This window comes from Salvelinus namaycush, chromosome 9 (assembly GCF_016432855.1).
Source record: "Salvelinus namaycush isolate Seneca chromosome 9, SaNama_1.0, whole genome shotgun sequence".
NCBI classification, from domain to species: domain Eukaryota; kingdom Metazoa; phylum Chordata; class Actinopteri; order Salmoniformes; family Salmonidae; genus Salvelinus; species Salvelinus namaycush.
In genome coordinates, this window is record NC_052315.1 from 30,712,933 (window position 1) to 30,736,489 (window position 23,557).

General features: G+C 40.6%; 1 protein-coding gene across 2 annotated transcripts in view; it reads left to right on the top strand.

Moving 5' to 3' along the window:
- Positions 1-22,662, top strand: part of LOC120053947 (mucosa-associated lymphoid tissue lymphoma translocation protein 1-like) — a 30,078-nt gene extending 7,416 nt beyond the window's left edge. The window contains exons 4-16 of one of the 2 annotated variants that reach the window (XM_039001275.1): positions 83-207; positions 315-453; positions 599-774; positions 1,145-1,241; positions 1,905-1,925; positions 2,127-2,330; positions 4,529-4,706; positions 7,520-7,594; positions 7,682-7,809; positions 12,455-12,604; positions 13,340-13,494; positions 21,601-21,723; positions 21,830-22,662. In XM_039001275.1, coding sequence (XP_038857203.1) covers positions 83-207; positions 315-453; positions 599-774; positions 1,145-1,241; positions 1,905-1,925; positions 2,127-2,330; positions 4,529-4,706; positions 7,520-7,594; positions 7,682-7,809; positions 12,455-12,604; positions 13,340-13,494; positions 21,601-21,723; positions 21,830-22,168 — 1,910 coding nt within the window. In that variant the 3' untranslated portion in view covers positions 22,169-22,662. The remainder of the gene's footprint in view (positions 1-82; positions 208-314; positions 454-598; positions 775-1,144; positions 1,242-1,904; positions 1,926-2,126; positions 2,331-4,528; positions 4,707-7,519; positions 7,595-7,681; positions 7,810-12,454; positions 12,605-13,339; positions 13,495-21,600; positions 21,724-21,829) is intronic. The other variant, XM_039001276.1, reaches the window with a different exon arrangement.
- Positions 22,663-23,557: the final 895 nt, after the last annotated feature.

Genomic DNA, 23,557 nt, shown 5'->3' on the forward strand with positions numbered 1-23,557 from the left:
TACCAACACAGAGGCTTTGTTATAGTTTCAACTGCGGATTGGCCCTTTAATCACTTATCACTTTATAAATTTACATTTTCAGACATCGTCATTGTGCAGCATCCTGTTTCTGTGTATGTACCACTGAACTATAAGGTGACTCTGAGTGTGAGAGCAGAGGGAACCGGTATCCTGAACTACCAGTGGTTCAAGTCTAGTAAAGAGGAGGTATGTGGTTGTTGAGGATTTTTGTCATTCTTGTCTGACACAGTATTATGTTGTCAATTCATAGAGTAACACAGTATATATCCAATGAAATGGTTAATGTTTTTTAGGTATTTGGTGGGACCAGAGCAGATCTGATTGTCACAGCCCAGAGGTCTCAGCTCTACATTTGTCGCGTGAATGACCAGTTCTGCAACTGTGTGTTCAGTGAATGGGTCAAAGTAAAGGTCCTGGACATTGCTAAACCAGGTATAGGAATCCCCTATATTAGTTACCAGTTCTAAGATAATAACATGTTTGTAATACAGATTATTAAATCTTATTTGATCAATTTAGAGCACTATTCTGCCTATAATGTATTGCTATTGCATTTTTTCTTATTTTTTTTCTTCAGGTCTCCCAGTAGCATGGCGAGGGGAGCCCCATATCGCTGTACACCCTGCACCCCAGACTGTCAGACAAGGGGAGAGACTCACCCTCAGCTGCACTGCCTTTGGCATTCCCACCCCTCACTACCAGTGGTACAGAAATGGACATCCTCTGTTGGGCAAGACCACGGACACACTGCAGGTAACACCAGTGTTTATTTACTCCTGCACTGAGGTCATCGTGTTTACTCTGTCTTATCATTTGCTGGCTGCGATACCATGCTTCACCACTCCTATTTAGTGATATAGTGGTAAAAAAATAGGTGTGAAAAAAGTAACTCTCCCTATATTTTCAATGCAATTTCCCACAGAAAGTGAGTGACAAGTGCCGTGCAAAAAAAAGTGGGTTAACTGTGTTTACCCTCCACTACACCACTGGTCCTATGTAAACATTGTAATTTGGAATAACTTAGTTTATATTTAACATGAGGTTTAAATTCTAGGAGAGAAGTCTTATGTGTATGAGTAGAGCCAAACAGTGATGTGAATGCATTTGATTGTGTCCCTTGTAGATAGAGAATGCAGAGTCAGACCATAGAGGAACATATCTCTGCTATGTATCCAATGTTCTAGAGGAGAGATGGACAGAGGCAGCTGATGTTGAAATAGGTAAATGGAAGTGGGATGCTACTTGAAGGGCATCTGGGCAACAAAAATGAAATAATGTTTACATGAATTGAACATACTGTGAATGATGATGTCATATAGCCAAGTCTTTTGTGAATGCTGCTCTGTAATTATATACAGATGTGCAATAGTGAATATGAAACTCTCACAGTAGCACATGACATAGCACTAGCAGCAGTTATTTTACGTTTTCAGTGGCATGAGCTTTACTATTAGCGTTTTATATATTCCCTGACAAAGTCTACCACATAATTCACTGGAAAGTAATTCCCCACTTTTCACTGAGCTAGTAAGTTCAGATTTCTGCACATCCCTCCCACAAGTGGGTCTTTCCATTCCACTGACGATTTAAGGTACTTTCCCTTTGTTAAAGACTGTACTAGAAGTTTTCAGGCTCTAAAAAGTGGTCAAGGAACTAGCCTTTGGATGTAGGTTCCCCTTTGTATGTGTTTTCTACATGTTGGCACATCAACAACATTCATATTTCAAAATCTTTATGAATTTGACCCAACCAGTTTGAATGAACACTAGGAGTCCTTTTACACTCTCATATTGCTTTTGATCTTGTTTGTTGTGTTAACAGATTGAAGTGTGAAGTGTTAGGTTATGCACCTTTGTCTTTTATTATTTTTCCATTTCTTTTAGTGCCATCTAATCAACTCACAGGTAAGGGTCAGTGGAATACAGTATCCGTTTGAGGTATTTTTAGAATGCGGTTTGAGCATTATGTCATTGAAGTGGGGAACTGTTGTACCAGTATTTCCTGATATGTGTGGTTTCATGTTTCTATAGTATAATTAATTAGCTGTTCTCAAAGTACAGTAAGGTGACCCTGATTACAAATTCCACCATGGTCTTTTCGTCCAGCTACTGACAAAGTGGCCCTGCTTATTGGTAACCTCAACTACTCCCACCATCCGGACCTGATGGCTCCCACTATGGATGTCCATGAGCTGGCCAACCTGCTGCAGCAGCTGGGCTTCAGAGTGGTGTCTCTACTGGATCTCACCAGGGAGGAGATGCTGGCGGCCATTGACAAGTTCCTTCTCCTGCTTGACAGGGGCGTGTATGGTGAGTTCAATACTGTACAGTATTCAGGTGATTACATTACAAGGGAGAATGTATTTTGAAATGAGGGTTTTTCAGAGACTCTAGAAAGCTAATGATGACACTATTCACTGAAAAGTTGCAAATGCATACAAAAATATTTCTCTGTTAAGCTGAAACCAGACATCGTAGTCTTGTTAAGCTCCCTTTAAACGTATTCTGACCGTTTTGGTTGATCTAGCATAATCCTATGCTGCTGTTTAGAGATCTTATTAGTAGCTTGGTGTGAGAGTGTGGTTTAGCATGCAAATAAGAGGTGGAAAGGAGAAGCTTGGGCCTGTAGTGTTTGGAGCGAGATGCCTTGCTATGTATAGCTGTTTCCAGTGGTGTGAAGTACTTGAAAGTACTACTTAAGTCGTTTTTTGGGGTATCTGTATTTTACTTGACTATTTATATTTTTTACAACTTTTTACATTTTCCCTGACACCCAAAAGTACTCATTACATTTTGAATGCTTAGCAGGACAGGAAATTTGTCCAAATAACACACTTCTCAATAGTACATCTTTGATCATCCCTACTGCCTCTGATCTGTCTGACTCACTAAACACATGCCTTGTTTTTAAATGATGTCTGAGTGTTGGAGCATGTCCCCTGGCTATCAGTAAATGTTTAAAAAATATATAAAACATTTATGCTGTCTTGGTTGCATAATATAAGTAATAAAAATGATTTATACTATATATTTTAGCAATTCTATTTACTTTTGATAATTAAGTATATTTGAAACCAAATACTTTTATACTTTTACTCAAGTAGTATTTTACTGGGTGACTTTCACTTTTACCTGAGTAATTTTCTATTAAGGTATCTTTACTTTTACTCAAGTATGACAATTGGGTACTTTTTCCACCGCTGGCTGTTTCTGAGGCCTGTAGCACTTCTACTTGGCAGATTTATTTAGCACCTGTAAAGGGCCTTTAGCAACCTAGCAACTGTCAGCTTATCTTCCTTTTTATATTTGAGTCAAATAAGAACATTACATTTTATGTGGCATGTAAACATTTGAAAGAGTTTGACATTTTCTGTCTCATCTAATAATCCATGCTTGTGTGTTGTATGGCTGTTATAGAAAACGAGGTCAGCTTAATATGAAAACCAATCTGAAAAGTAGCGATCTAGATTTTCTAGGAGCTTTAAGGACCTGCACAGTTTACAGATTCAAAACATGCTACCTGAAATTACCCAACTCAGCTGTACAGGGATGCAAAGCTTCCGGTAGTTTACCAAAGTTACTGGAATCTTCAGTCATTTTGGTAATTAACAGAAAATCTATGGCAATCTATCATAACTTTGGTGATTTATACTTGAATAACTTAAAAAAAAAAAAATTCATACATAGTATATCTTTTTTTATATCGGTGTCCATATTGTCCATACATTTCTAGTAGATACACCATATGGTTCAAGAGAAAATGCCCAATTAATGAAAAAAGCATCTTATCAACAATGGCATTATTTTAAGTTATTATTTTAACTCTTCCAACTATTGACTTTTTTCACAACTGCCTCCAGTTTGACTATGGAACATCGACAGCAAATACATACTGACATAGTAAAATAAATCAAAGTGTATAAAAAAAATAAAGGATATTTCATGATGATATATATATTTCTATATTTTATTTGATTAACACTTTTCAAGTGATAAAGCCACACAGAGGGACAGAGATAATTACAGACGCCTGTAAAAAGTTGAAGTATCTAGAAGGGCCACTAGATGTCTGGTGATATATTACATAAAATCCTTGAAGGATACCAAAATTCTGGTAGTTGACTGGTAGTAACATACCGTCCCTTTGCAACCCTACACATAATATATAGAGCACAAGCAACATAATATTTTATTGATAAAGGACAGGGTCAGTGTTGTGTGATATTCTACAGTATATGATTGCTAAAATGAAACATGGAGCCTTGTTTGACAGATGCCATATTAGATCTGTACCTCTCGCTGAACTGGAGTATCGGGGGCTCTGAATTTACTCTTATGCCTGAGAGACTTTGCTTTTCCTGTTCACGCCATGTAACATGCGTTTGCCACGGATTTGATTTTAATCTGATTAATTAACAGCGATCAATGCTAAATAACTAAATAGTTATTTTGGTGTATAACTGATATACACACAAAATATACAACTAACATAATGCTATCCCCCACAGCCCTGTTCTACTATGCTGGTCATGGGTACGAACGTTTAGGGAGAAACTATCTGGTGGCCGTAGACGCTCCACAACCATACCGTCCAGAGAACTGTGTCTGTGTACAGAGGGTCATGCGCAAGATGCAGGAGAGACGGACTGTATTGAATGTGGTCTTACTAGACACCTGCAGAACATGGTAGGCCTCCTGATGGACACCTCATGTCATTGTTTGTTGCTCTACAGTGCCCTGCAAAAGTATTCACCCCCTTGGTGTTTTTCCTATTTTGTTGCATTACAACCTGTAATTTAAATGGATTTTTATTTGGATTTCATGTAATGGACATACACAAAATAGTCCAAATTGGTGAAGTGACATGGAAAAAAAAAAGAAAAAAAAAAAAACGGAAAAGTGGTGCGTGCATATGTATTCACCCCCTTTGCTATGAATCCCCTAAATAAGATCTGGTGCAAACAATTACCTTCAGAAGTCAAATCATTAGTTAAATAAAGTCCACATGTGTGCAACCAAACTGTCAAAGGATCTGTCACATGATCTCAGTATATATACACTTGTTCTGAAAGGCTCCAGAGTCTGCAACACCACTAAGCAAGGGGTACCACCAAGCAAGCAGCACTATGAAGACCAAGGAGCTCTCCAAACAGGTCAGGGACAAAGTTGAGGAGAAGTACAGATCAGGGTTGGGTTATAAAAAATATCAGAAACTTCGAACATCCCATGGAGAACCATTAAATCCATTATTAAAAAATGGAAAGAATATGGCACCACAACAAACCTGTCAAGAGAGGGCCGCCCACCAAAACTCACGGACCAGGCAAGGAGGGCATTAATCGGAGAGACAACAAAGAGACCAAAGATAACCCTGAAGGAGCTGCAAAGCTCCACAGCGGGGATTGGAGTATCTGTCCATAGGACCACTTAGAGCCGTACACTCCACAGAGCTGGGCTTTACGGAAGAGTGGCCAGAAGAAAATAAGCAAACATGTTTGGTGTTCGCCAAAAGGCATGTGGGAGACTCCCCAAACATATGGAAGAAGGTACTCTGGTCAGATGAGACTAAAATTTAGCTTTTTGCCCATCAAGGAAAACGCTATGTCTGGCGCACACCCAACATCTCATCACCCTGAGAACACCATCCCCACAGTGAAGCATGGTGGTGGCATCAGGCTGTGGGGATGTTTTTCATCGGCAGGGACTGGGAAACTGGTCAGAATTGAAAGAATGATGGATGGCGCTAAATACAGGGAAATTCTTGAGGGAAACCTGTTTCAGTCTTCCAGAGATTTGAGACTGGGACGGAGGTTCACCTTCCAGCAGGACAATGACCCTAAGCATAATGCTAAAGCAACACTCGAGTGGTTTAAGGGGAAACATTTAAATGTCTTGGAATGGCCTAGTCAAAGCCCAGACCTCAATCCAATTGAGAATCTGTGGTATGACTTAAAGATTGCTGTACATCTGCGGAAGTCATCCAACTTGAAGGAGCTGGATCAGTTTTGCCTTGAAGAATGGGCAAAAATCCCAGTGGCTAGATGTGGCAAGCTTATAGAGACATACCCCAAGAGACTTGCAGCTGTAATATCTGCAAAAGGTGGCTCTACAAAGTATTGATTTAGGGGGGGTGAATAGTTACGCACGCTCAAGTTTTCAGTTTTTGTCTTATTTCTTGTTTGTTTCACAAGAAAAAATATTTAGCATCTTCAAAGTGGGTGGCATGTTGTGTAAATCAAATGATACAAACCCCCCAAAATCAATTTTAATTCCAGGTTGTAAGGCAACATAATAGGAAAAATGCCAAGCGGTGTGAATACTTTCGCAAACCACTGTATAGCCTATTTAACATTTTAAGAAGTATACAATTCCATTGATTGAAAGAAAAAATAACACATCAGAAGACAAATAAGGCTAACACAAACATAAGCAAGCATGATGAGCAGATTAATTTTACTTCACTACATTCCTAAAGAAAATAATGTACTTTTTACTTCATACATTTTACCTGACACCCAAAAGTACTTGTTACATTTTGAATGCTTAGCAGGACAGGAAAATTGTCCAATTCACGCACTATCAAGAAAACACCGTCATCCCTTTTGATCTGGCGGACTCATGAAACACAAATGCATCTTTTGTAAATGATATCTGAGTTTTGGAGTGTGCCCCTGGATATCCATAAATACAAAAATAACAATAAATGGTGCCACCTGCTTTGCTTAATAGAAGGAATTTGGAATAATTTTACTTTACTTTTGATACTTAAGTACAGTGGGGCAAAAAAGTATTTAGTCAGCCACCAATTGTGCAAGTTCTCCCACTTAAAAATATGAGAGAGGCCTGTAATTTTCATCATAGGTACACTTCAACTATGACAGACAAAATGAGGAAAAAAAATCCTGAAAATCACATTGTAGGATTTTTAATGAATTTATTTGCAAATTATGGTGGAAAATAAGTATTTGGTCAATAACAAAAGTTTATCTCAATACTTTGTTATATACCCTTTGTTGGCAATGACAGAGGTCAAACGTTTTCTGTAAGTCTTCACAAGTTTTTCACACACTGTTGCTGGTATTTTGGCCCATTCCTCCATGCAGATCTCCTCTAGAGCAGTGATGTTTTGGGGCTGTTGCTGGGCAACACGGACTTTCAACTCCCTCCAAAGATTTTCTATGGGGTTGAGATCTGGAGACTGGCAAGGCCACTCCAGGACCTTGAAATGCTTCTTACGAAGCCACTCCTTCGTTCCTCGGGCGGTGTGTCTTTTTAAGTGGGAGAACTTGCACAATTGGTGGCTGACTAAATACTTTTTTGCCCCACTGTATATATATATGACCAAATTCTTTGACTTTTGCTCAAGTAGTATTTTACTGGGTTACTTTTACTTGAGTAACTTTCTATTAAGATATCTATACTTTTACTCAAGTATGACAATTTATTACTTTTTCCACCACTGCTAAAACAGGTGTTAAGTTGCATATTTTTATTTTCAGGTACAACCAAGATTGCATAGCTTCTGAAATCAGGCCCTTGGTACCAATGGGAAACACAGTGTATGGATATGCCACGTATGTATTTTTACTCTATGTAACAACAATTGATTTATGAGTGTTCATTCATGGCCTGAAATCTAAATGACCTGCCTTAATTAACAGATGTGAAAATGCAGAGGCTTATGAGGTACAGGACGGAGGGAAGAGCACCGGAATCTTCACTAAATATCTGAACAAGCACATCCTGCAGCCAGAGAAAGTCACCCACATCCTAGAGCTGGTGTCTGAGGGTCAGTGTTCTTGTATGATAGGCCTTGCTCTTGTGGAAGCCATTTTAACATATATACATGCATTTTTTTAATATCAATATTTGTATTTTTTTTATATCAATAATGGAATTTTCTATATCAATTATTCAAAATGTTTATATACAAAAATGAATTGCTGATATCAATAATAATAATAAAAATTATATTTATAATTACATTTTTTTTATCAATAATTACCCATTTGATTCATTGGAGAAACCCATTTTGATAAAAAAAAAAAATCAATCATTCAAATTATTTATATAAAACATTTAATTATTGATATATATTTTATTTGTAGATATACATTTTATTTGTTGATATTGCTCATAATTTTAAATATAAAACACTCAAATTACTGAATTATTATTATTATAGTGATAATTGGAATTATTGATATCGATAATTAAATTTTTTTTTTTTTTTTTTTTTTTTATTCATTATATAAGAAAATTCAATTATTGATATAAAAAAATCACCCCTGAATCCTATGGGGAGTTATTGATATAAAAAATTGGAAGTTTTGATATTGAAAATCTGAATTATTGTTATTGAAAATGACATTACTGATATAAAAAATACAATTATTGATATAAAAAATATATTAATATTAGCATATATTTAGCACAATTAAGACTTAAACCTGTATTTAAATTGTATCTAAACATTTATTCAATTATTTTCCATTTCTAAAGGAAAAGAAAATGATAGAAAATAAAAAAGACAAAAAGAAAATGTCTTGATTACAAACTGTATGTCTTCACACCCCATAGTTAATACTTGGTGGAAGCACCATTGATAGCCATTACATGTGTGAATCATTTTGAAGAAGATGAGTATTGTGGTGACAGCAGCATGTTATGGGTATGCTTGTTACTGGCAGGGACTGGGGAGTATGTTAGGATCAAAATAAATATCAAAGGAACAGGTAAAAAGTTAGAGGAAAACCCGCCATAGTCTTCTGAAAACCTAACCCGGCGACAGTTTTATTTTTCAGTGGAACAATTACATAAATTCTAATGCCAAAGACACACCACAATGACTTTCCATGGAGTGTTGAGTGTTCCTGAATGGTCTAGTAGTCTCAATCTTCACCTAAATCTGCGCGAAAATCAGTGATAACATAAACATTGAGTATTGCTGTCCATCAATGATTCCCAAGCAATTCCTTGAGCAATTTTGACAAAAACAATAGATATATGTTGCCCTAAGAGTTGCGTAAAGCTGGTAGAATCTTATTACTCCGTACGGGAGTTGCAGCGATGGGACAAGACTGTAACTACCAATTGGATACCACAAAATTGGGGAGAAAAAGGGGTAAAAAAAGAAAAAAAAGAAAATGTGGAGTAGGTTGTATACATCAGTAGGAAAAATATCAAATAAAATTTTAAGGCAGCAAATGTCAAGACTGTGCAAGGGGTGTGTATACTTTCAATAGGCACTGTATGTTGGAGCATGCAAATGTAATACCACCCCCATGAAGGTCTTTAAAATATAGTTTTTATATCAATAATTCAGTTATCGATATCAAAAATGTGAATAATTTATATAAAAAAATATATGATTGATATAAAAATATTTATATACTGTATATTGATGTATGACGGTGGCTTTGCTTTTAGTACTTCCCTCTAGTGACCACATTCTGCAGTCTGTGTGACTGACATTTCAGGATGGATGTTTTGACATACTATTAACACCAATCCATGACTCACATTGAAAACCCCAGGGTTTCTTTTGATAAATAGGAAAATTACTTTTGACAAAAATGACAAGATATTATGCAAGAAATACTAAATTCCCTGCTAATAAGAGCAGAAGTGTGGCTTTTGGCTCCATTGCTCCTCTATACGAGATGTACAGCAGTGTCTGTAAACGGGGTCAGACAACGTGTTGTCTACTTGTTGGAGTACAGACATGTTGACATCTAAATGTTTATCCGTCACTGGCTACTCCCCCTGGTGTTTACCCTGCAGCAGGTAGCAGTGGGCGGAGCTTGGAGGGGTAAGCATGCTGTCCCCACTGGGTGCTTGTTTGTTTGTTTGATGGTTCTCTCTGGTAACATGACTTTGTGTGACAGAGCTGCATTAGCATGTGACCTCATTCTCTAGAAATTCACACTGTTGGCCATAGCACAGCAGGAAACCTGAGAGGGGTAGAGTTAAAGACAGCTGCTCTGCCGTGTGTGTGCGTGTGTGTGTGTGTACCTCCCTACACTGCTCTCCTGTGGTCACTCAGATCCAGTGACAGTGATCCTGCATAGCTTAACACAGCCCATCAAAGGGGGTGGTGGCACAGTACTGTATAGGTTGACTGATGAATGTGTGTGGCTGTAACAGTCGAACCTTGGCACAGAACCTCACGGCTTAGATTAGAGATATTTGCTGTATGTTAAGATTTCTCAGATGAGTTGCACCGCTACTCACAATAGGTTTTATTTCAGGGTTACAGCTGAAATACATTTCTGAAAGTGTTACAATTGTATCCATGTCACTGAAGTGACAGATCACATCACAATCAGATCATGAGACCATTTTATGAACAATAAACACAGCGTTCCCAGAAACTCATTTGAGGAATTATGATCTATGTCCTTCTTGTCTTAGACTTATTTATAAATGGAAAAATAGTTGATGTTGAACTGCTGTCCACTCAACTCTAATAGAAACATGGCGAAGACAGTGTCACGAATGACGTCACGGAAATGACAGGACCAAGGTGCAGCGTGGTCAGCGTACATTTCTTTTAATGTTATAAATGTCGCCAACAAAACAAGAAATACCAAAAACGAACGTGAAGCTGACTAGGGCTATACAGGCCATTATCACAGACAACTACCCACAACTAAGGTGGAAAAACAGGCTGCCTAAGTATGATTCCCAATCAGAGACAACGATAGACAGCTGTCCCTGATTGAGAACCATACCCGGCCAAAACATAGAAACAGAACACATAGAAATAAAGAAACTAGAATGCCCACCCTAGTCACACACTGGCCTAACCAAAATAGAGAATAAAAGCCTCTCTATGGCCAGGGCGTGACAGTACCCCCCCCCCCCCCCCCAAAGATGCAGACTCCGGCAGCAAAACCTGGCTCTAAAGGGGAGGGTCCGGGTGGGCATCTATTTCGGTGGCGGCTCCGGTGCGGGACGCAGACCCCGCTCCACCTCTGGCTCCCCCCACTTTGGTGGCGCCTCTGGACTGGGGACCCTCGCTGCAGGCCCCGGACTGGGGGCAGTCGCTGGAGGTTCCGGACTGGGGGCCGTCGTTGGAGGCTCCGGACTGGAGGCCGTCGTTGGAGGCTCCGGACTGGAGACCGTCGCTGCAGGCTCCGGACCGCAGATCAATACTGGAGGCTTCGTGCCATGGATCCTCATTGCAGGCTCCGGGCCATGGACCATCACTGGAGGCTTCGTGCCATGAATCATCACTGGAGGCTTCGTGCCATGGATCATCACTGGAGGGTTCGTGCCATGGATCATCACTGGAGGCTTCGTGCCATGGATCATCACTGGAGGCTTCGTGCCATGGATCACCACTGGAGGCTTCGTGCCATGGATCATCACTGGAGGCTTCGTGCCATGGATCATCACTGGAGGCTTCGTGCCATGGATCATCACTGGAGTGAGGAGACGTATGGACAGCCTGGTGCGTGGAGCTGCCTCGTAAGCACGAGGAGTTGGCTCAGGTCTCCAACCTGACTCAGCCAAATCCTCGTGTGCCTCCCCCCCCAAAAAATTTGGGAGTGGCCTCCCGGTCTTTCGTGCCAGCCGTGACCCTGTGTAATCCTGGGCCCTTTTACTTGCTGCCTCCGCCTTCCTCGCTGCTTCCACCTGCTCCCACGGCAGGCGATCCTGTCCCGCCAGGATCTCCTCCCACGTCCAGGATCCTTTCCCATTCAGGATGTCCTCCCATGTCTAGTCCTCCTTACTACGCTGCTTGGTCCGTTTGTGGTGGGTAGTTCTGTCACGATCGTCGTCAGGGTGGAAATGACCGGACCAAGGTGCAGCGTGGTCAGCGTACATTTCTTTTTATTTATGAATGTCGCCAACAAAAACAACAAAAACGAACGTGAAGCTGACTAGGGCTATACAGGCCACTAACACAGACAACTACCCACAACTAAGGTGGAAAAACAGGCTGCCTAAGTATGATTCCCAATCAGAGACAACGATAGACAGATGTCCCTGATTGAGAACCATACCCGGCCAAAACATAGAAACAGAACACATAGAAATAAAGAAACTAGAATGCCCACCCTAGTCACACCCTGGCCTAACCAAAATAGAGAATAAAAGCCTCTCTATGGCCAGGGCGTGACAGACAGCTTGCTTAAAATATGTACTGATGCCAAATCCTCTGCAAGGCTAAGAGTAAGCCTGTATCCAGACACCTGAATATGATTTCAGTGTATCAGTTTCTGATCTGGCCAGCAATGCCTTTTACATACATGCCTTTTGCCTAAACATTTCTATAAGTTCACTCTTATCATGCACATGTTTATAATTTAGGAGCCTTTACATCAGTCAAATAGTATTATTATTTTCATTTCAGTCCTACCATTAAATCCTCCTTAAGAACAGCTGTTACTTCGGTTGCATAGGCTAACCTTTAACCTGTTCCTCAGATCTGGGCAGAGACCCTTTCGTCACAGGCAAGCAGGCGGTGGAAATCAAACACACGCTAAAGGAGCCTCGCTCCCTCACAGATCCGATCAGGACCACCGGCCACACTGGAGAACTACACATGAGAGACGCCTGCTGGAGACAGGCCAACGGTAAGCTTTAACACACCAAAATATCCCCAATACAGACATGATCTTTACCCCATTTTTCACAATTGAAATCCAAAGACACTATTGATAAATGACTGTGTGTATGTCAAGTGCTGTTTTTATTTCAGATGTTTTAGCCATGGTGTATCTTTTTCTTTGAAATCGTGTAACTGTTAAGTTAGTTTCTTGCCCTAAGCTAGTCTTAACAAGAAAGAGGAAAAAGCACTCTTTTTCACTGTTGTACGTGACATGGTTGTGGCTGTTATCATGTACAAACAGTGTGGTTTAGCATGAGTAATGACCATCAAACCACCATTCAAGGTTTTACTGTTTATTTGTGGTGATAGCAGAAAGCGAACTTGTTTGTATATTTAAAGTCAGCCTTCAGCTTATTTCACTCACAGAGTACCAGTATGTATAACATAAGGGAATATACTTTTGTCTTCCCCATCACATAAAAACGTACTTATCTTGTATTCTTTCTTCAAATAGAATTTTGTCGTCACTGAAGTTCTTCAGAATCCCCATATATATTTCTGGCTCAGATTAAATGGGAAGAAATAGTATCTGCTACTATAAACTTCTTCAAGGACAAGATGACGACCTTTAAAAGCAGCATTTCTTAACATGGCTGCCTAACTTTCTTATCACGTGTATCTAGTCTGCATTCCAGAGATGCTTTGTTGCGTAGAATTTGTATCTTAAAACTGTCTTTCTATGTGATGTCCTCCCACACAGAGCTACCACGTCAGAAGTTGCTTATTTTCACCTGTGGAGTTGAGGTGGAGGTCAGCTTCTCTGCCTTGTTCTCCAACGTCATGGTTGCTTTTGGCACAGTGAAAACCACTGGACCCAGAGCCCAGGACTGCACTATCACTCTGAGGAGCACACCTGTGAGTGACATCTTCACTCTTACTTACCGCTACCTGCCACACTACCTAGAGGGCAGGACATGGTGTACAAACAGCCCTTATTAATAAGCAGTTTGATTTAGTTGCATGACTTCACATGATACTACACATAAATATTTGATTAAAATTACTTTTTAACTCCTTGTGAGACCTGAGAAATATATGTAACCCTGACAACAAAACTGAAAACCAAAGGTTAGGAAAATGTGTTTAGGTGCTAAACTTTAGAAGGTTCTAAGAGTGGGTTCTGCACAAGGTGTATGAACTATTTCCTGTTGTGGTCAAATCAAGTTTATTTTATATAGCCCTTCGTACATCAGCTAATATCTCGAAGTGCTGTACAGAAACCCAGCCTAAAACCCCAAACAGCAAGCAATGCAGGTGTAGAAGCACGGCGGCTAGGAAAAACTCCCTAGAAAGGCCAAAGCCTAGGAAGAAACCTAGAGAGGAACCAGGCTATGAGGGGTGGCCAGTCCTCTTCTGGCTGTGCCGGGTGGAGATTATAACAGAACATGGCCAAGATGTTCAAATGTTCATAAATGACCAGCATGGTCAAATAATAATCAGGAGTAAATGTCAGTTGGCTTTTCATAGCCGATCATTAAGAGTATCTCTACCGCTCCTGCGGTCTCTAGCGAGTTGAAAACAGCAGGTCTGGGACAGGTAGCACGTCCGGTGGACAGGTCAGGGTTCCATAGCCGCAGGCAGAACAGTTGAAACTGGAACAGCAGCAAGGCCAGGTGGACTGGGGACAGCAAGGAGTCATCATGCCCGGTAGTCCTGACGCATGGTCCTAGGGCTCAGGTCCTCCGAGAGAGAGAAAGAAAGAGAGAAGGAGAGAATTAGAGAGAGCATACTTAAATTCACATAGGACACCGGATAAGACAGGAGAAGTACTCCAGATATAACCAACTGACCCTAGCCCCCCGACACATAAACTATTGCAGCATAAATACTGGAGGTTGAGACAGGAGGGGTCAGGAGACACTGTGGCCCCATCCGATGATACCCCCGGACAGGGCCAAACAGGAAGGATATAACCCCACCCACTTTGCCAAAGCACAGCCCCCACACCACTAGAGGGATATCTTCAACCACCAACTTACCATCCTGAGACAAGGCCGAGTATAGCCCACAAAGATCTCCACCACAGCACAAACCAAGGGGGGGCGCCAACCCAGACAGGAAGATCACGTCAGTAACTCAACCCACTCAAGTGACGCACCCCTCCTAGGGACGGCATGAAAGAGCACCAGTAAGCCAGTGACTCAGCCCCTGTAATAGGGTTAGAGGCAGAGAATCCCAGTGGAGAGAGGGGAACCGGCCAGGCAGAGACAGCAAGGGCGGTTTGTTGCTCCAGAGCCTTTCCGTTTACCTTCACACTCCTGGGCCAGACTACACTCAATCATATGACCTACTGAAGAGATAAGTCTTCAGTAAAGACTTAAAGGTTGAGACCGAGTCTGCGTCTCTCACATGGGTGGGCAGACTATTCCATAAAAATGGAGATCTATAGGAGAAAGCCCTGCCTCCAGCTGTTTGCTTAGAAATTCTAGGGACAATTAGGAGGCCTGCGTCTTGTGACCGTAGCGTACGTGTAGGTATGTACGGCAGGACCAACTCGGAAAGATAGGTAGGAGCAAGCCCATGTAACGCTTTATAGGTTAACAGTAAAACTTTGAAATCAGCCCTTGCCTTAACAGGAAGCCAGTGTAGGGAAGCTAGCACTGGAGTAATATGATCAAATTTCTTGGTTCTAGTCAGGATTCTAGCAGCCGTATTTAGCACTAACTGAAGTTTATTTAGTGCTTTATCCGGGTAGCCGGAAAGTAGAGCATTGCAGTAGTCTAACCTAGAAGTAACAAAAGCATGGATACATTTTTCTGCCACATTTTTGGACAGAACATTTCTGACTTTTGCAATGTTACGTAGATGGAAAAAAGCTGTCCTTGAAACAGTCTTGATATGTTCGTCAAAAGAGAGATCGGGGTCCAGAGTAACGCCGAGGTCCTTCACAGTTTTATTTGAGACGACTTTACAACCATCAAGATTAATTGTCAGATTTAACAGAAGATCTCTTTGTTTCTTGGGACCTAGAACAAGCATCTCTGTTTTGTCCGAGTTTAAAAGAAGAAAGTTTTCAGCCATCCACTTCCTTATGTCTGAAACACAGGCTTCTAGCGAGGGCAATTTTGGGGCTTCACCATGTTTCATTGAAATGTACAGCTGTGTGTCATCCGCATAGCAGTGAAAGTTAACATTATGTTTTCGAATGACATCCCCAAGAGGTAAAATATATAGTGAAAACAATAGTTTTCCTAAAACGGAACCTTGAGGAACACCGAAATGTACAGTTGATTTGTCAGAAGACAAACCATTCACAGAGACAAACTGATATCTTTCCGACAGATAAGATCTAAACCAGGCCAGAACTTGTCCGTGTAGACCAATTTGGGTTTCCAGTCTCTCCAAAAGAATGTGGTGATCGATGGTATCAAAGGCAGCACTAAGGTCTAGTAGCACGAGGACAGATGCAGAGCCTCGGTCTGACGCCATTAAAAGGTCATTTACCACCTTCACAAGTGCAGTCTCAGTGCTATGATGGGGTCTAAAACCAGACTGAAGCATTTCGTATACATTGTTTGTCTTCAGGAAGGCAGTGAGTTGCTGTGCAACAGCTTTTTCTAAATTTTTTGAGAGGAATGGAAGATTCGATATAGGCCGATAGTTTTTTATATTTTCTGGGTCAAGGTTTGGCTTTTTCAAGAGAGGCTTTATTACTGCCACTTTTAGTGAGTTTGGTACACATCCGGTGGATAGAGAGCCGTTTATTATGTTCAACATAGGAGGGCCAAGCACATGAAGCAGCTCTTTCAGTAGTTTAGTTGGAATAGGATCCAGTATGCAGCTTGAAGGTTTAGAGGCCATGATTATTTTCATCATTGTGTCAAGAGATATAGTACTAAAACACTTAAGTATCTCTCTTGATCCTAGGTCCTGGCAGAGTTGTGCAGACTCAGGACAGCTAAGCTTTGGAGGAATACGCAGATTTAAAGAGGAGTCCGTAATTTGTAAATTCACATCTCAATGCTAAAACTGTTGTATAGATATTTATCTGATCCTGACATGGCATTACTCTTTATAATTTTGAAAATGTATTGCTCATAAAACAATGTTTTATATATATTTAGTATATGAAGCTACAAAGGCTGTCAAGAGTGCACATGTAATCATCTCCTCTTTCTTCTGTACACTCGAGACAGTGGTGGTTGGGGCCATTTAAGATGAGGGAGAACCATTTTTTTTATGAGCATGGCCTTATTTCTATTACAGCATATTGGATGACTGTCCTTCATATTCCAATCACCCAGCTCAATGTAACATTGATAGGTTTAAGCTACCACATTATACACACATTTTCCCTATACCCATCATGAGGTTGCTACAACCTAGCCTATGAATGCAAAATTACAACGTAGGTGCACAGGTCGAGAGAAATTAGAGTAATCAAGGTGACAAACATTTAATACCGCCTTGCACACTCTTGCCGGCATCTAGCTGATCTAGGGTGTAATCATTAGTCTAACAGTTGCAAACGAGAGTTTCTATTGGACAAATTCAGGTATGTTTATCCCCGTTAGGTTCTGTTTAAGAAAAGTTTTTCAACAGAATCGGCGGCATGAATACACCCCTGATCACTCGCACACATAGTTCACTTTCATAGCAGCCACATATAAACAGCATGATCAATTTAATCATTGTATAATTCCTTCTCGTCTCTACACTGTCTCCTCTTCTCACCTTTTCCCTTCACTTGTGGACTTCAGAGCAAAAATCAGCTGTCTGTGACTAGGCTAAAAAAAACTTTCCAAGCCCAACATTCATAACCGCTAACCGCTACACAAAGCCTACATCGTTGTCGCCATATTAGTTAACGTTATAGTCATTACTAACGCATTACTAAACCCACTACAATCATGCATTACAGTCAGCAAGCAGTTTAGCAGTTACACCGGCGGGTCCCTGTGGCAATAAATTAATAAAACCAAAAGCTTACCTTGACTTGGAAGAGTTCCAATGTTGGATAGCCATAGCCAGCTAGCTAACATAACATCCCTCTCTGTTTGAGCCGGGTGTTTGAGTAGGCTAAACTAGCTAGCTGCATTCGCTAGCTAAGTGAAAGTAAAAATAAATAAAAAATACAACGAAGTATAGCTCTCGCTTTCTCGCGCGCGTCTCCTTAATTTTAAAGAATTGTTTATTCTTTTTTTTCAGTTGAGAACAAATTCTTATTTACAATGACGGTCTAGGAACAGTGGGTTAACTGCCTTGTTCAGGGGCAGAACAACCGAGTTTTACCTTGTCAGCTCGGGGATTCGATCTAGCAACCTTTCAGTAACTGGCCCAACACTCTAACAACTAGACTACCTGTTCAACTATTGTGTTTCTCTCTCTTTGAGCCTACTCACTACATTTTATGCACTGCAGTGCTAGCTAGCAGTAGCTTATGATTTCATAAATGGATTCATTCTCGGATCCTTTGATTGGGTAGACAACATGCCAGTTCATGCAGCAAGAGCTCTGATAGGTTGGAGGACGTAATAATTACTGCTAGCGTCCCACCTCTACAACAGCCAGTGAAATTGCAGGGCGCCAAATTCAAAACAACAGAAATCCCATAATTCAAATTCCTCAAACATACAAGTATTTTACACTATTTTAAAGATAAACTTCTTGTAAATCCAGCCACAGTGTCCGATTTCAAATGGGCTTTACAGCGAAAGCACACCAAACGATTATGTTAGGTCAGCACCTAGTCACAGAGAACCATAAAGCCATTTTCCAGCCAAGGAGAGCCCTCACAAAAGTCAGAAATAGCGATTAAATTAATTACTAACCTTTGATGGTCTTCATCAGATGGCACTCACAGGACTTCATCTTACACAATAAATGTGTGTTTTGTTCAATAAAGTTAATCTTTATGTCCAAAAACCTAATTTGAAATTGGTGTGTTATGATCAGAAATGCATTGTCTCAAACAAACATCCGGTGAAAGTGCAGAGAGCCACATCAAATTACAGAAATACTCATCATAAACATTGATAAAAGATACAAGTGTTATTCATGTAAATATAGATACACTTCTCTTTAATGCAACCGCTGTGTCAGATTTAAAAAATGCTTTACGGCGAAAGCACACCTTGTGATTATGTTTGGTAAGCGCCAAGTCACAGAAAAACAGCCATTTTCCAAAGAAGGAGAGGTGTCACAAAAGTCAGAAATAGCATTATAAATATTCACTTACCTTTGATGATCTTCATCAGAATGCACTCCCAGGAATCCCAGTTCCACAATAAATGTTTGTTTTGTTCGATAAAGTCCATCATTTATGTCCAAATACCTCCTTTTTGTTCGTGTGTTTAGTACACAAATCCAAACTCGGGAGGCGCGGGCAAGTCCAGGCGAAAGTTCAGACGAAAAGTCATATTACAGTTCGTAGAAACATGTCAAACGCTATATAGAATCAATCTTTAGGATGTTTTCATCATAAATCTTCAATAATGTTTCAACCAGAGAATTCCTTTGTCTTTAGAAATGCAATGGAACGCAGCTAACTCTCACGGGCATGCGCGAGACTGAGCTCATGGCACTCTGCCAGACACCTGGTTGAAACACCTCTCATTCTCTCCTCCTTCACAGTAGAAGCCTCAAACAAGGTTCTAAAGACTGTTGACATCTAGTGGAAGCCTTAGGAAGTGCAATATGACCCCATAGCCACTGTATATTCGATAGGCAATGACTTGAAAAACTACAAACCTCAGATTTCCCACTTCCTGGTTGGATTTTTTCTCAGGGTTTTGAGTTCTGTTATACTCACAGACATCATTCAAACAATTCTAGAAACGTCAGAGTGTTTTCTATCCAAATCTATTAATTATATGCATATTCTAGCTTTTGGGCCTGAGTAGCAGGCAGTTTACTCTGGGCACCTTATTATCCAAGCTACTCAATACTGCCCCCCAGTCCCAAAGTTAAATCAATTATTTGGTGACATATTTATATTAAGTATAGTTTTATCTAAAAAGGATATGTTTTTTAATGTTTCACTATTTTTATTTTATTACATTCACTGAGTAGGATGGCCCTCCCCTTCCTCCTCTGAGGAGCCTCCGTTGAGGCATACAGAGCATTCAGAAAGTATTCAGACCCCTTGACTTTTCCAGATTTTGTTATATTACAGTCTTATTCTAAAATGGATTCAATTGTTTTTTTCCACTCATCAATCTACACACAATACCACATAATGACAAAGCAAAAACAGTTTAAACATTTTTTTTTTTGGCAAATGTATAAAAAAGATTGAATAAAATATAACATTTACATAAGACCCTTTACTCAGTACTTTGTTGAAGCACCTTTGGCAGCGATTACAGCCTCGAGTCGTCTTGGGTATGACGCTACAAGCTTGGCACACCTGTATTTGAGGAGTTTCTTCCATTCTTCTCTGCAGATCCTCTCAAGCTCTGTCAGGTTGGATGGGGAATGTTGCTGCACAGCTATTTTAAGGTCTCTCCAGAGATGTTCAAATCGGGTTCAAGTCTTGGCTCTGGCTGGGACACTCAAGGACATTCAGAGACTTGTCCCGAAGCCACTCCTGCGTTGTCTTGGCTGTGTGCTTAGGATCGTTGTCCCGTTGCAAGGTGAACCTTCGCCCCAGTCTGAGGTCCTGAGCACTCTGGAGCAGGTTTTCATCAAGGATCTCTCTGTACTTTGCTCGTTCAACTTTCCCTCGATCCTGACTAGTCTCCCAGTCCCTGCCGCTGAAAAACATCCCCACAGCACGAGGCTGCCACCACCATGCTTCACCATACGGATGGTGCCAGGTTTCCTCCAGATGTGACGCTTGGCATTCAGGCCAAAGAGTTCAATCTTGGTTTCATCAGACCAGAGAATCTTGTTTCTCATGGTCTGAGAGTCCTATAGGTGCCTCCAGGCAGGCTGTCATGTGCCTTTTACCTAGAAGTGGCTTCCGTCTGGCCACTACCATAAAGGCCTGATTGGTGGAGTGCTGCAGAGATGGTTGTACTTCTGTAAGGTTCTCCAATCTCCACAGAGGAATTCTGGAGCTCTGTCAGAGTGACCATCGGGTTCTTGGTCACCTCCCTGACCAAGGCCCTTCTCCCCCGATTGCTCAGTTTGGCTGGACGGCCAGTTCTATGAAGTCTTGGTGGTTCCAAACTTCTTCCATTTAAGAATGATGGAGGCCACTGTGTTCTTGGAGACCTTCAATGCTGCTGTAATTTTTTGGTACCCTTCCCCAGATCTGTGCCTTGACACAATCCTGTATCGGAGTTTTATGGACAATTACTTCGACCTCATGGCTTAGTTTTTACTCTGACATGCACTGTCAACTGTGGGACCTTATAAAGACAGTTGTGTGCCTTTCCAAATCATGGCCAATCAATTGAATTTACCACAGGTGACTCCAATCAAGTTGTAGAAACATTGCACCTGAGCTCAATTTCGAGTCTCATAGCAATCAATGGGTCTTCATACTTATAAAAAACATAAATACCTTATTTACATGTTTAATACATTTGCAAAAATGTCTAAAAACTTGTTTTCGCTTTGTCATTATGCGGTATTGTGTGTAGATTGATGAGGTGGAAAAAATATTTAATTAATTTTAGTGTAATTAATTTTAGGCTGTAACATAACAAAGTGTGGAAAAAGTCAAGGGGTCTGAATACTTTCCGAATGCACTGTATCTTATGAACAGCACAGTTATTTTCATAGTTTTCATAGTCTGCCTTATGCGCTCTCAACTTTCATGACAACCTTGCTATTAGAAATGGCTGAAGTGAGAAACAAGAGCAGGACATTTTGGCACAACAGTTTATCAGGTTTCTGCTTCTGTGAAGTAATAATTCCTTGGAGCATACTGACACCTAGTGGTTTAATCCATTATGTTCTCCCTACTTAATCCACTAGTCTGCCACTTGTTATGCACTTTGTAAAATAACAAGTGGGTTTGACAGTTTTTGCTGTAGTTGCCTGATGTATCTTATTCCTGACTTCTGTGTTTAGGCAATGGAGGATATATTCTCTAGTCCTGGGAGGTCAGGTGAAATGGACTCTCTGTTGCTAAATAACTTGGTTGCTGAAAACCCTGACTGTAGCCTCAGACTTTGTGGCCTTCAAAAGCTTCAGGTAGGTTTACTATGTCTGGGACCCCATATTTAATATTTGCAATTATATGTCTAGAAATGTATAAATTCAATCTGTATTATGTTTTTTCTCTCTCCCTGTTGTAAAGGGATCCTTAGTGATAAAGGTGGACCTACACTATACCCACATGGACAGGAAGCTGCGGCTGCAAGAGAGCAAACAGCTGGACATAGGGAAGCCTCTGGTGGCATCCTGTGATCTGCACAGGGGACAGCAAGCAATGGTTGGCCAGAGACCAGATGGTGCCACTGCCCAGAGTATGGGACACAGCCGCATCTCACACAGCAAGCAGCGCCCACGTCAGACATTGGGCCAGCCAGGCCGTCCCTTCACTAAGAGGGCAGAGTGTGCTGCCAAAGTCCTCACTGCAAGGAGCAATGAACCAGGGGAGAATGATGAGACTGAGCCTCAAGACTTTACCTCTTGATTTCCCCTCTCCACGTCTATGGAAAAAGGATAGTCTAGTAGTAGTGACTAGTGTAGTCCATCGGATATTTGCTGTTTAGGCTTTAATCAATGCACATAATAAAATCAGCATGATACATTCCCTTTCTCTGGTTAAATTCTATCAGTTTAATTGTGGTTATAAGGTGTGTATGTACTGTATACATGGGTGCATGTGAGTTTGAGGAGATGACATTCTGGATTATGTTCCTCTCAATAAGCACTATTGTTCTGTTCTCAGCATGACACTCAAAGAAATGCAATATTTATTATTTAAATGATCACAGAATGAAATAAATTACACAATATAATGGGACAATATTTTCATGTTGCACATCTTTTAGTTGTCTCAGTAAATGGTTTCAATATCTGTATATACAATTTATAGTTGGTTAGAAGTTTAAGTCATTGAAATTTGGAGCTATTGAAATTGAAAATATTGTCCCATGTACAGTGCCTGTACAAGTATTCATACCCCTTTACTTATTCCATATTTTGTTGTGTTACACTCTGAATTCAAAATGGATTAAATTGTTTTTCCACTTACCCATCTACACACGATATCCCATAATGAAAAAGTGCAAACATGTTTATTAATGTTTTCACATTTATTCTGAATGAAATATGGAAATCTAATTTGCATAAGTATTTAAAACCGAGTCAATACTTTGTAGAAGGACCTTTGGTGGGGATTACTTGCACATGTCTGTAACAGCTTTGCACATCAGGATTTAGCGATTTCTCCCATTCTCCCTTGCAGATTTTCTCAAGCTCTGTTAAATTAGATGTGTAGCAGCGGAGAACAGCAAACTTCAAGTCTTTCCACAAATGTTCATTGGGATTCAGGTCTGGGCTTTGTCTGGGCCACTTAAGGACTTTCACATTCTTGTTCTGAAACCATTCCAGTGTTGAGTTGGTTGTATGCTTGGAGCCATTGTCCTGTTTTAATTAAAATATTCACCCCATTCTAAAGTTGTTTGCACTCTGAAGCAGGTTCTCATCAAGGATTTGCCTGTATTTGGCTCCATTCATTGTTCCCTCTATCCTTACCAGTCTACCAGTCCCTGTCGCTGAAAAGCATCCACATACAGTAGCATGATGCTGCTACCACCATGCTTCACAGTAGGGATGGGATTAGAAGGGTTATGAGCTGTGCCTGGTTTTCTCCAGATATAGCACTTTGCATTCAGGCCAAAGAGTTACATTGTTGTCTCATAGAACCCCTGAATCTTTAGTCTTTTGCTCTTGGAGTCTTTCACGTGCCTTTTTGCAAACTCCAGGCGTGCTGTCGTGCGTTTTTCTCAGGAGTGGCTTCCGTCTGGCCACTCTTCCATAAATGTCAGATTTGTGAAGTGCTGTAGAGATTGTTGTC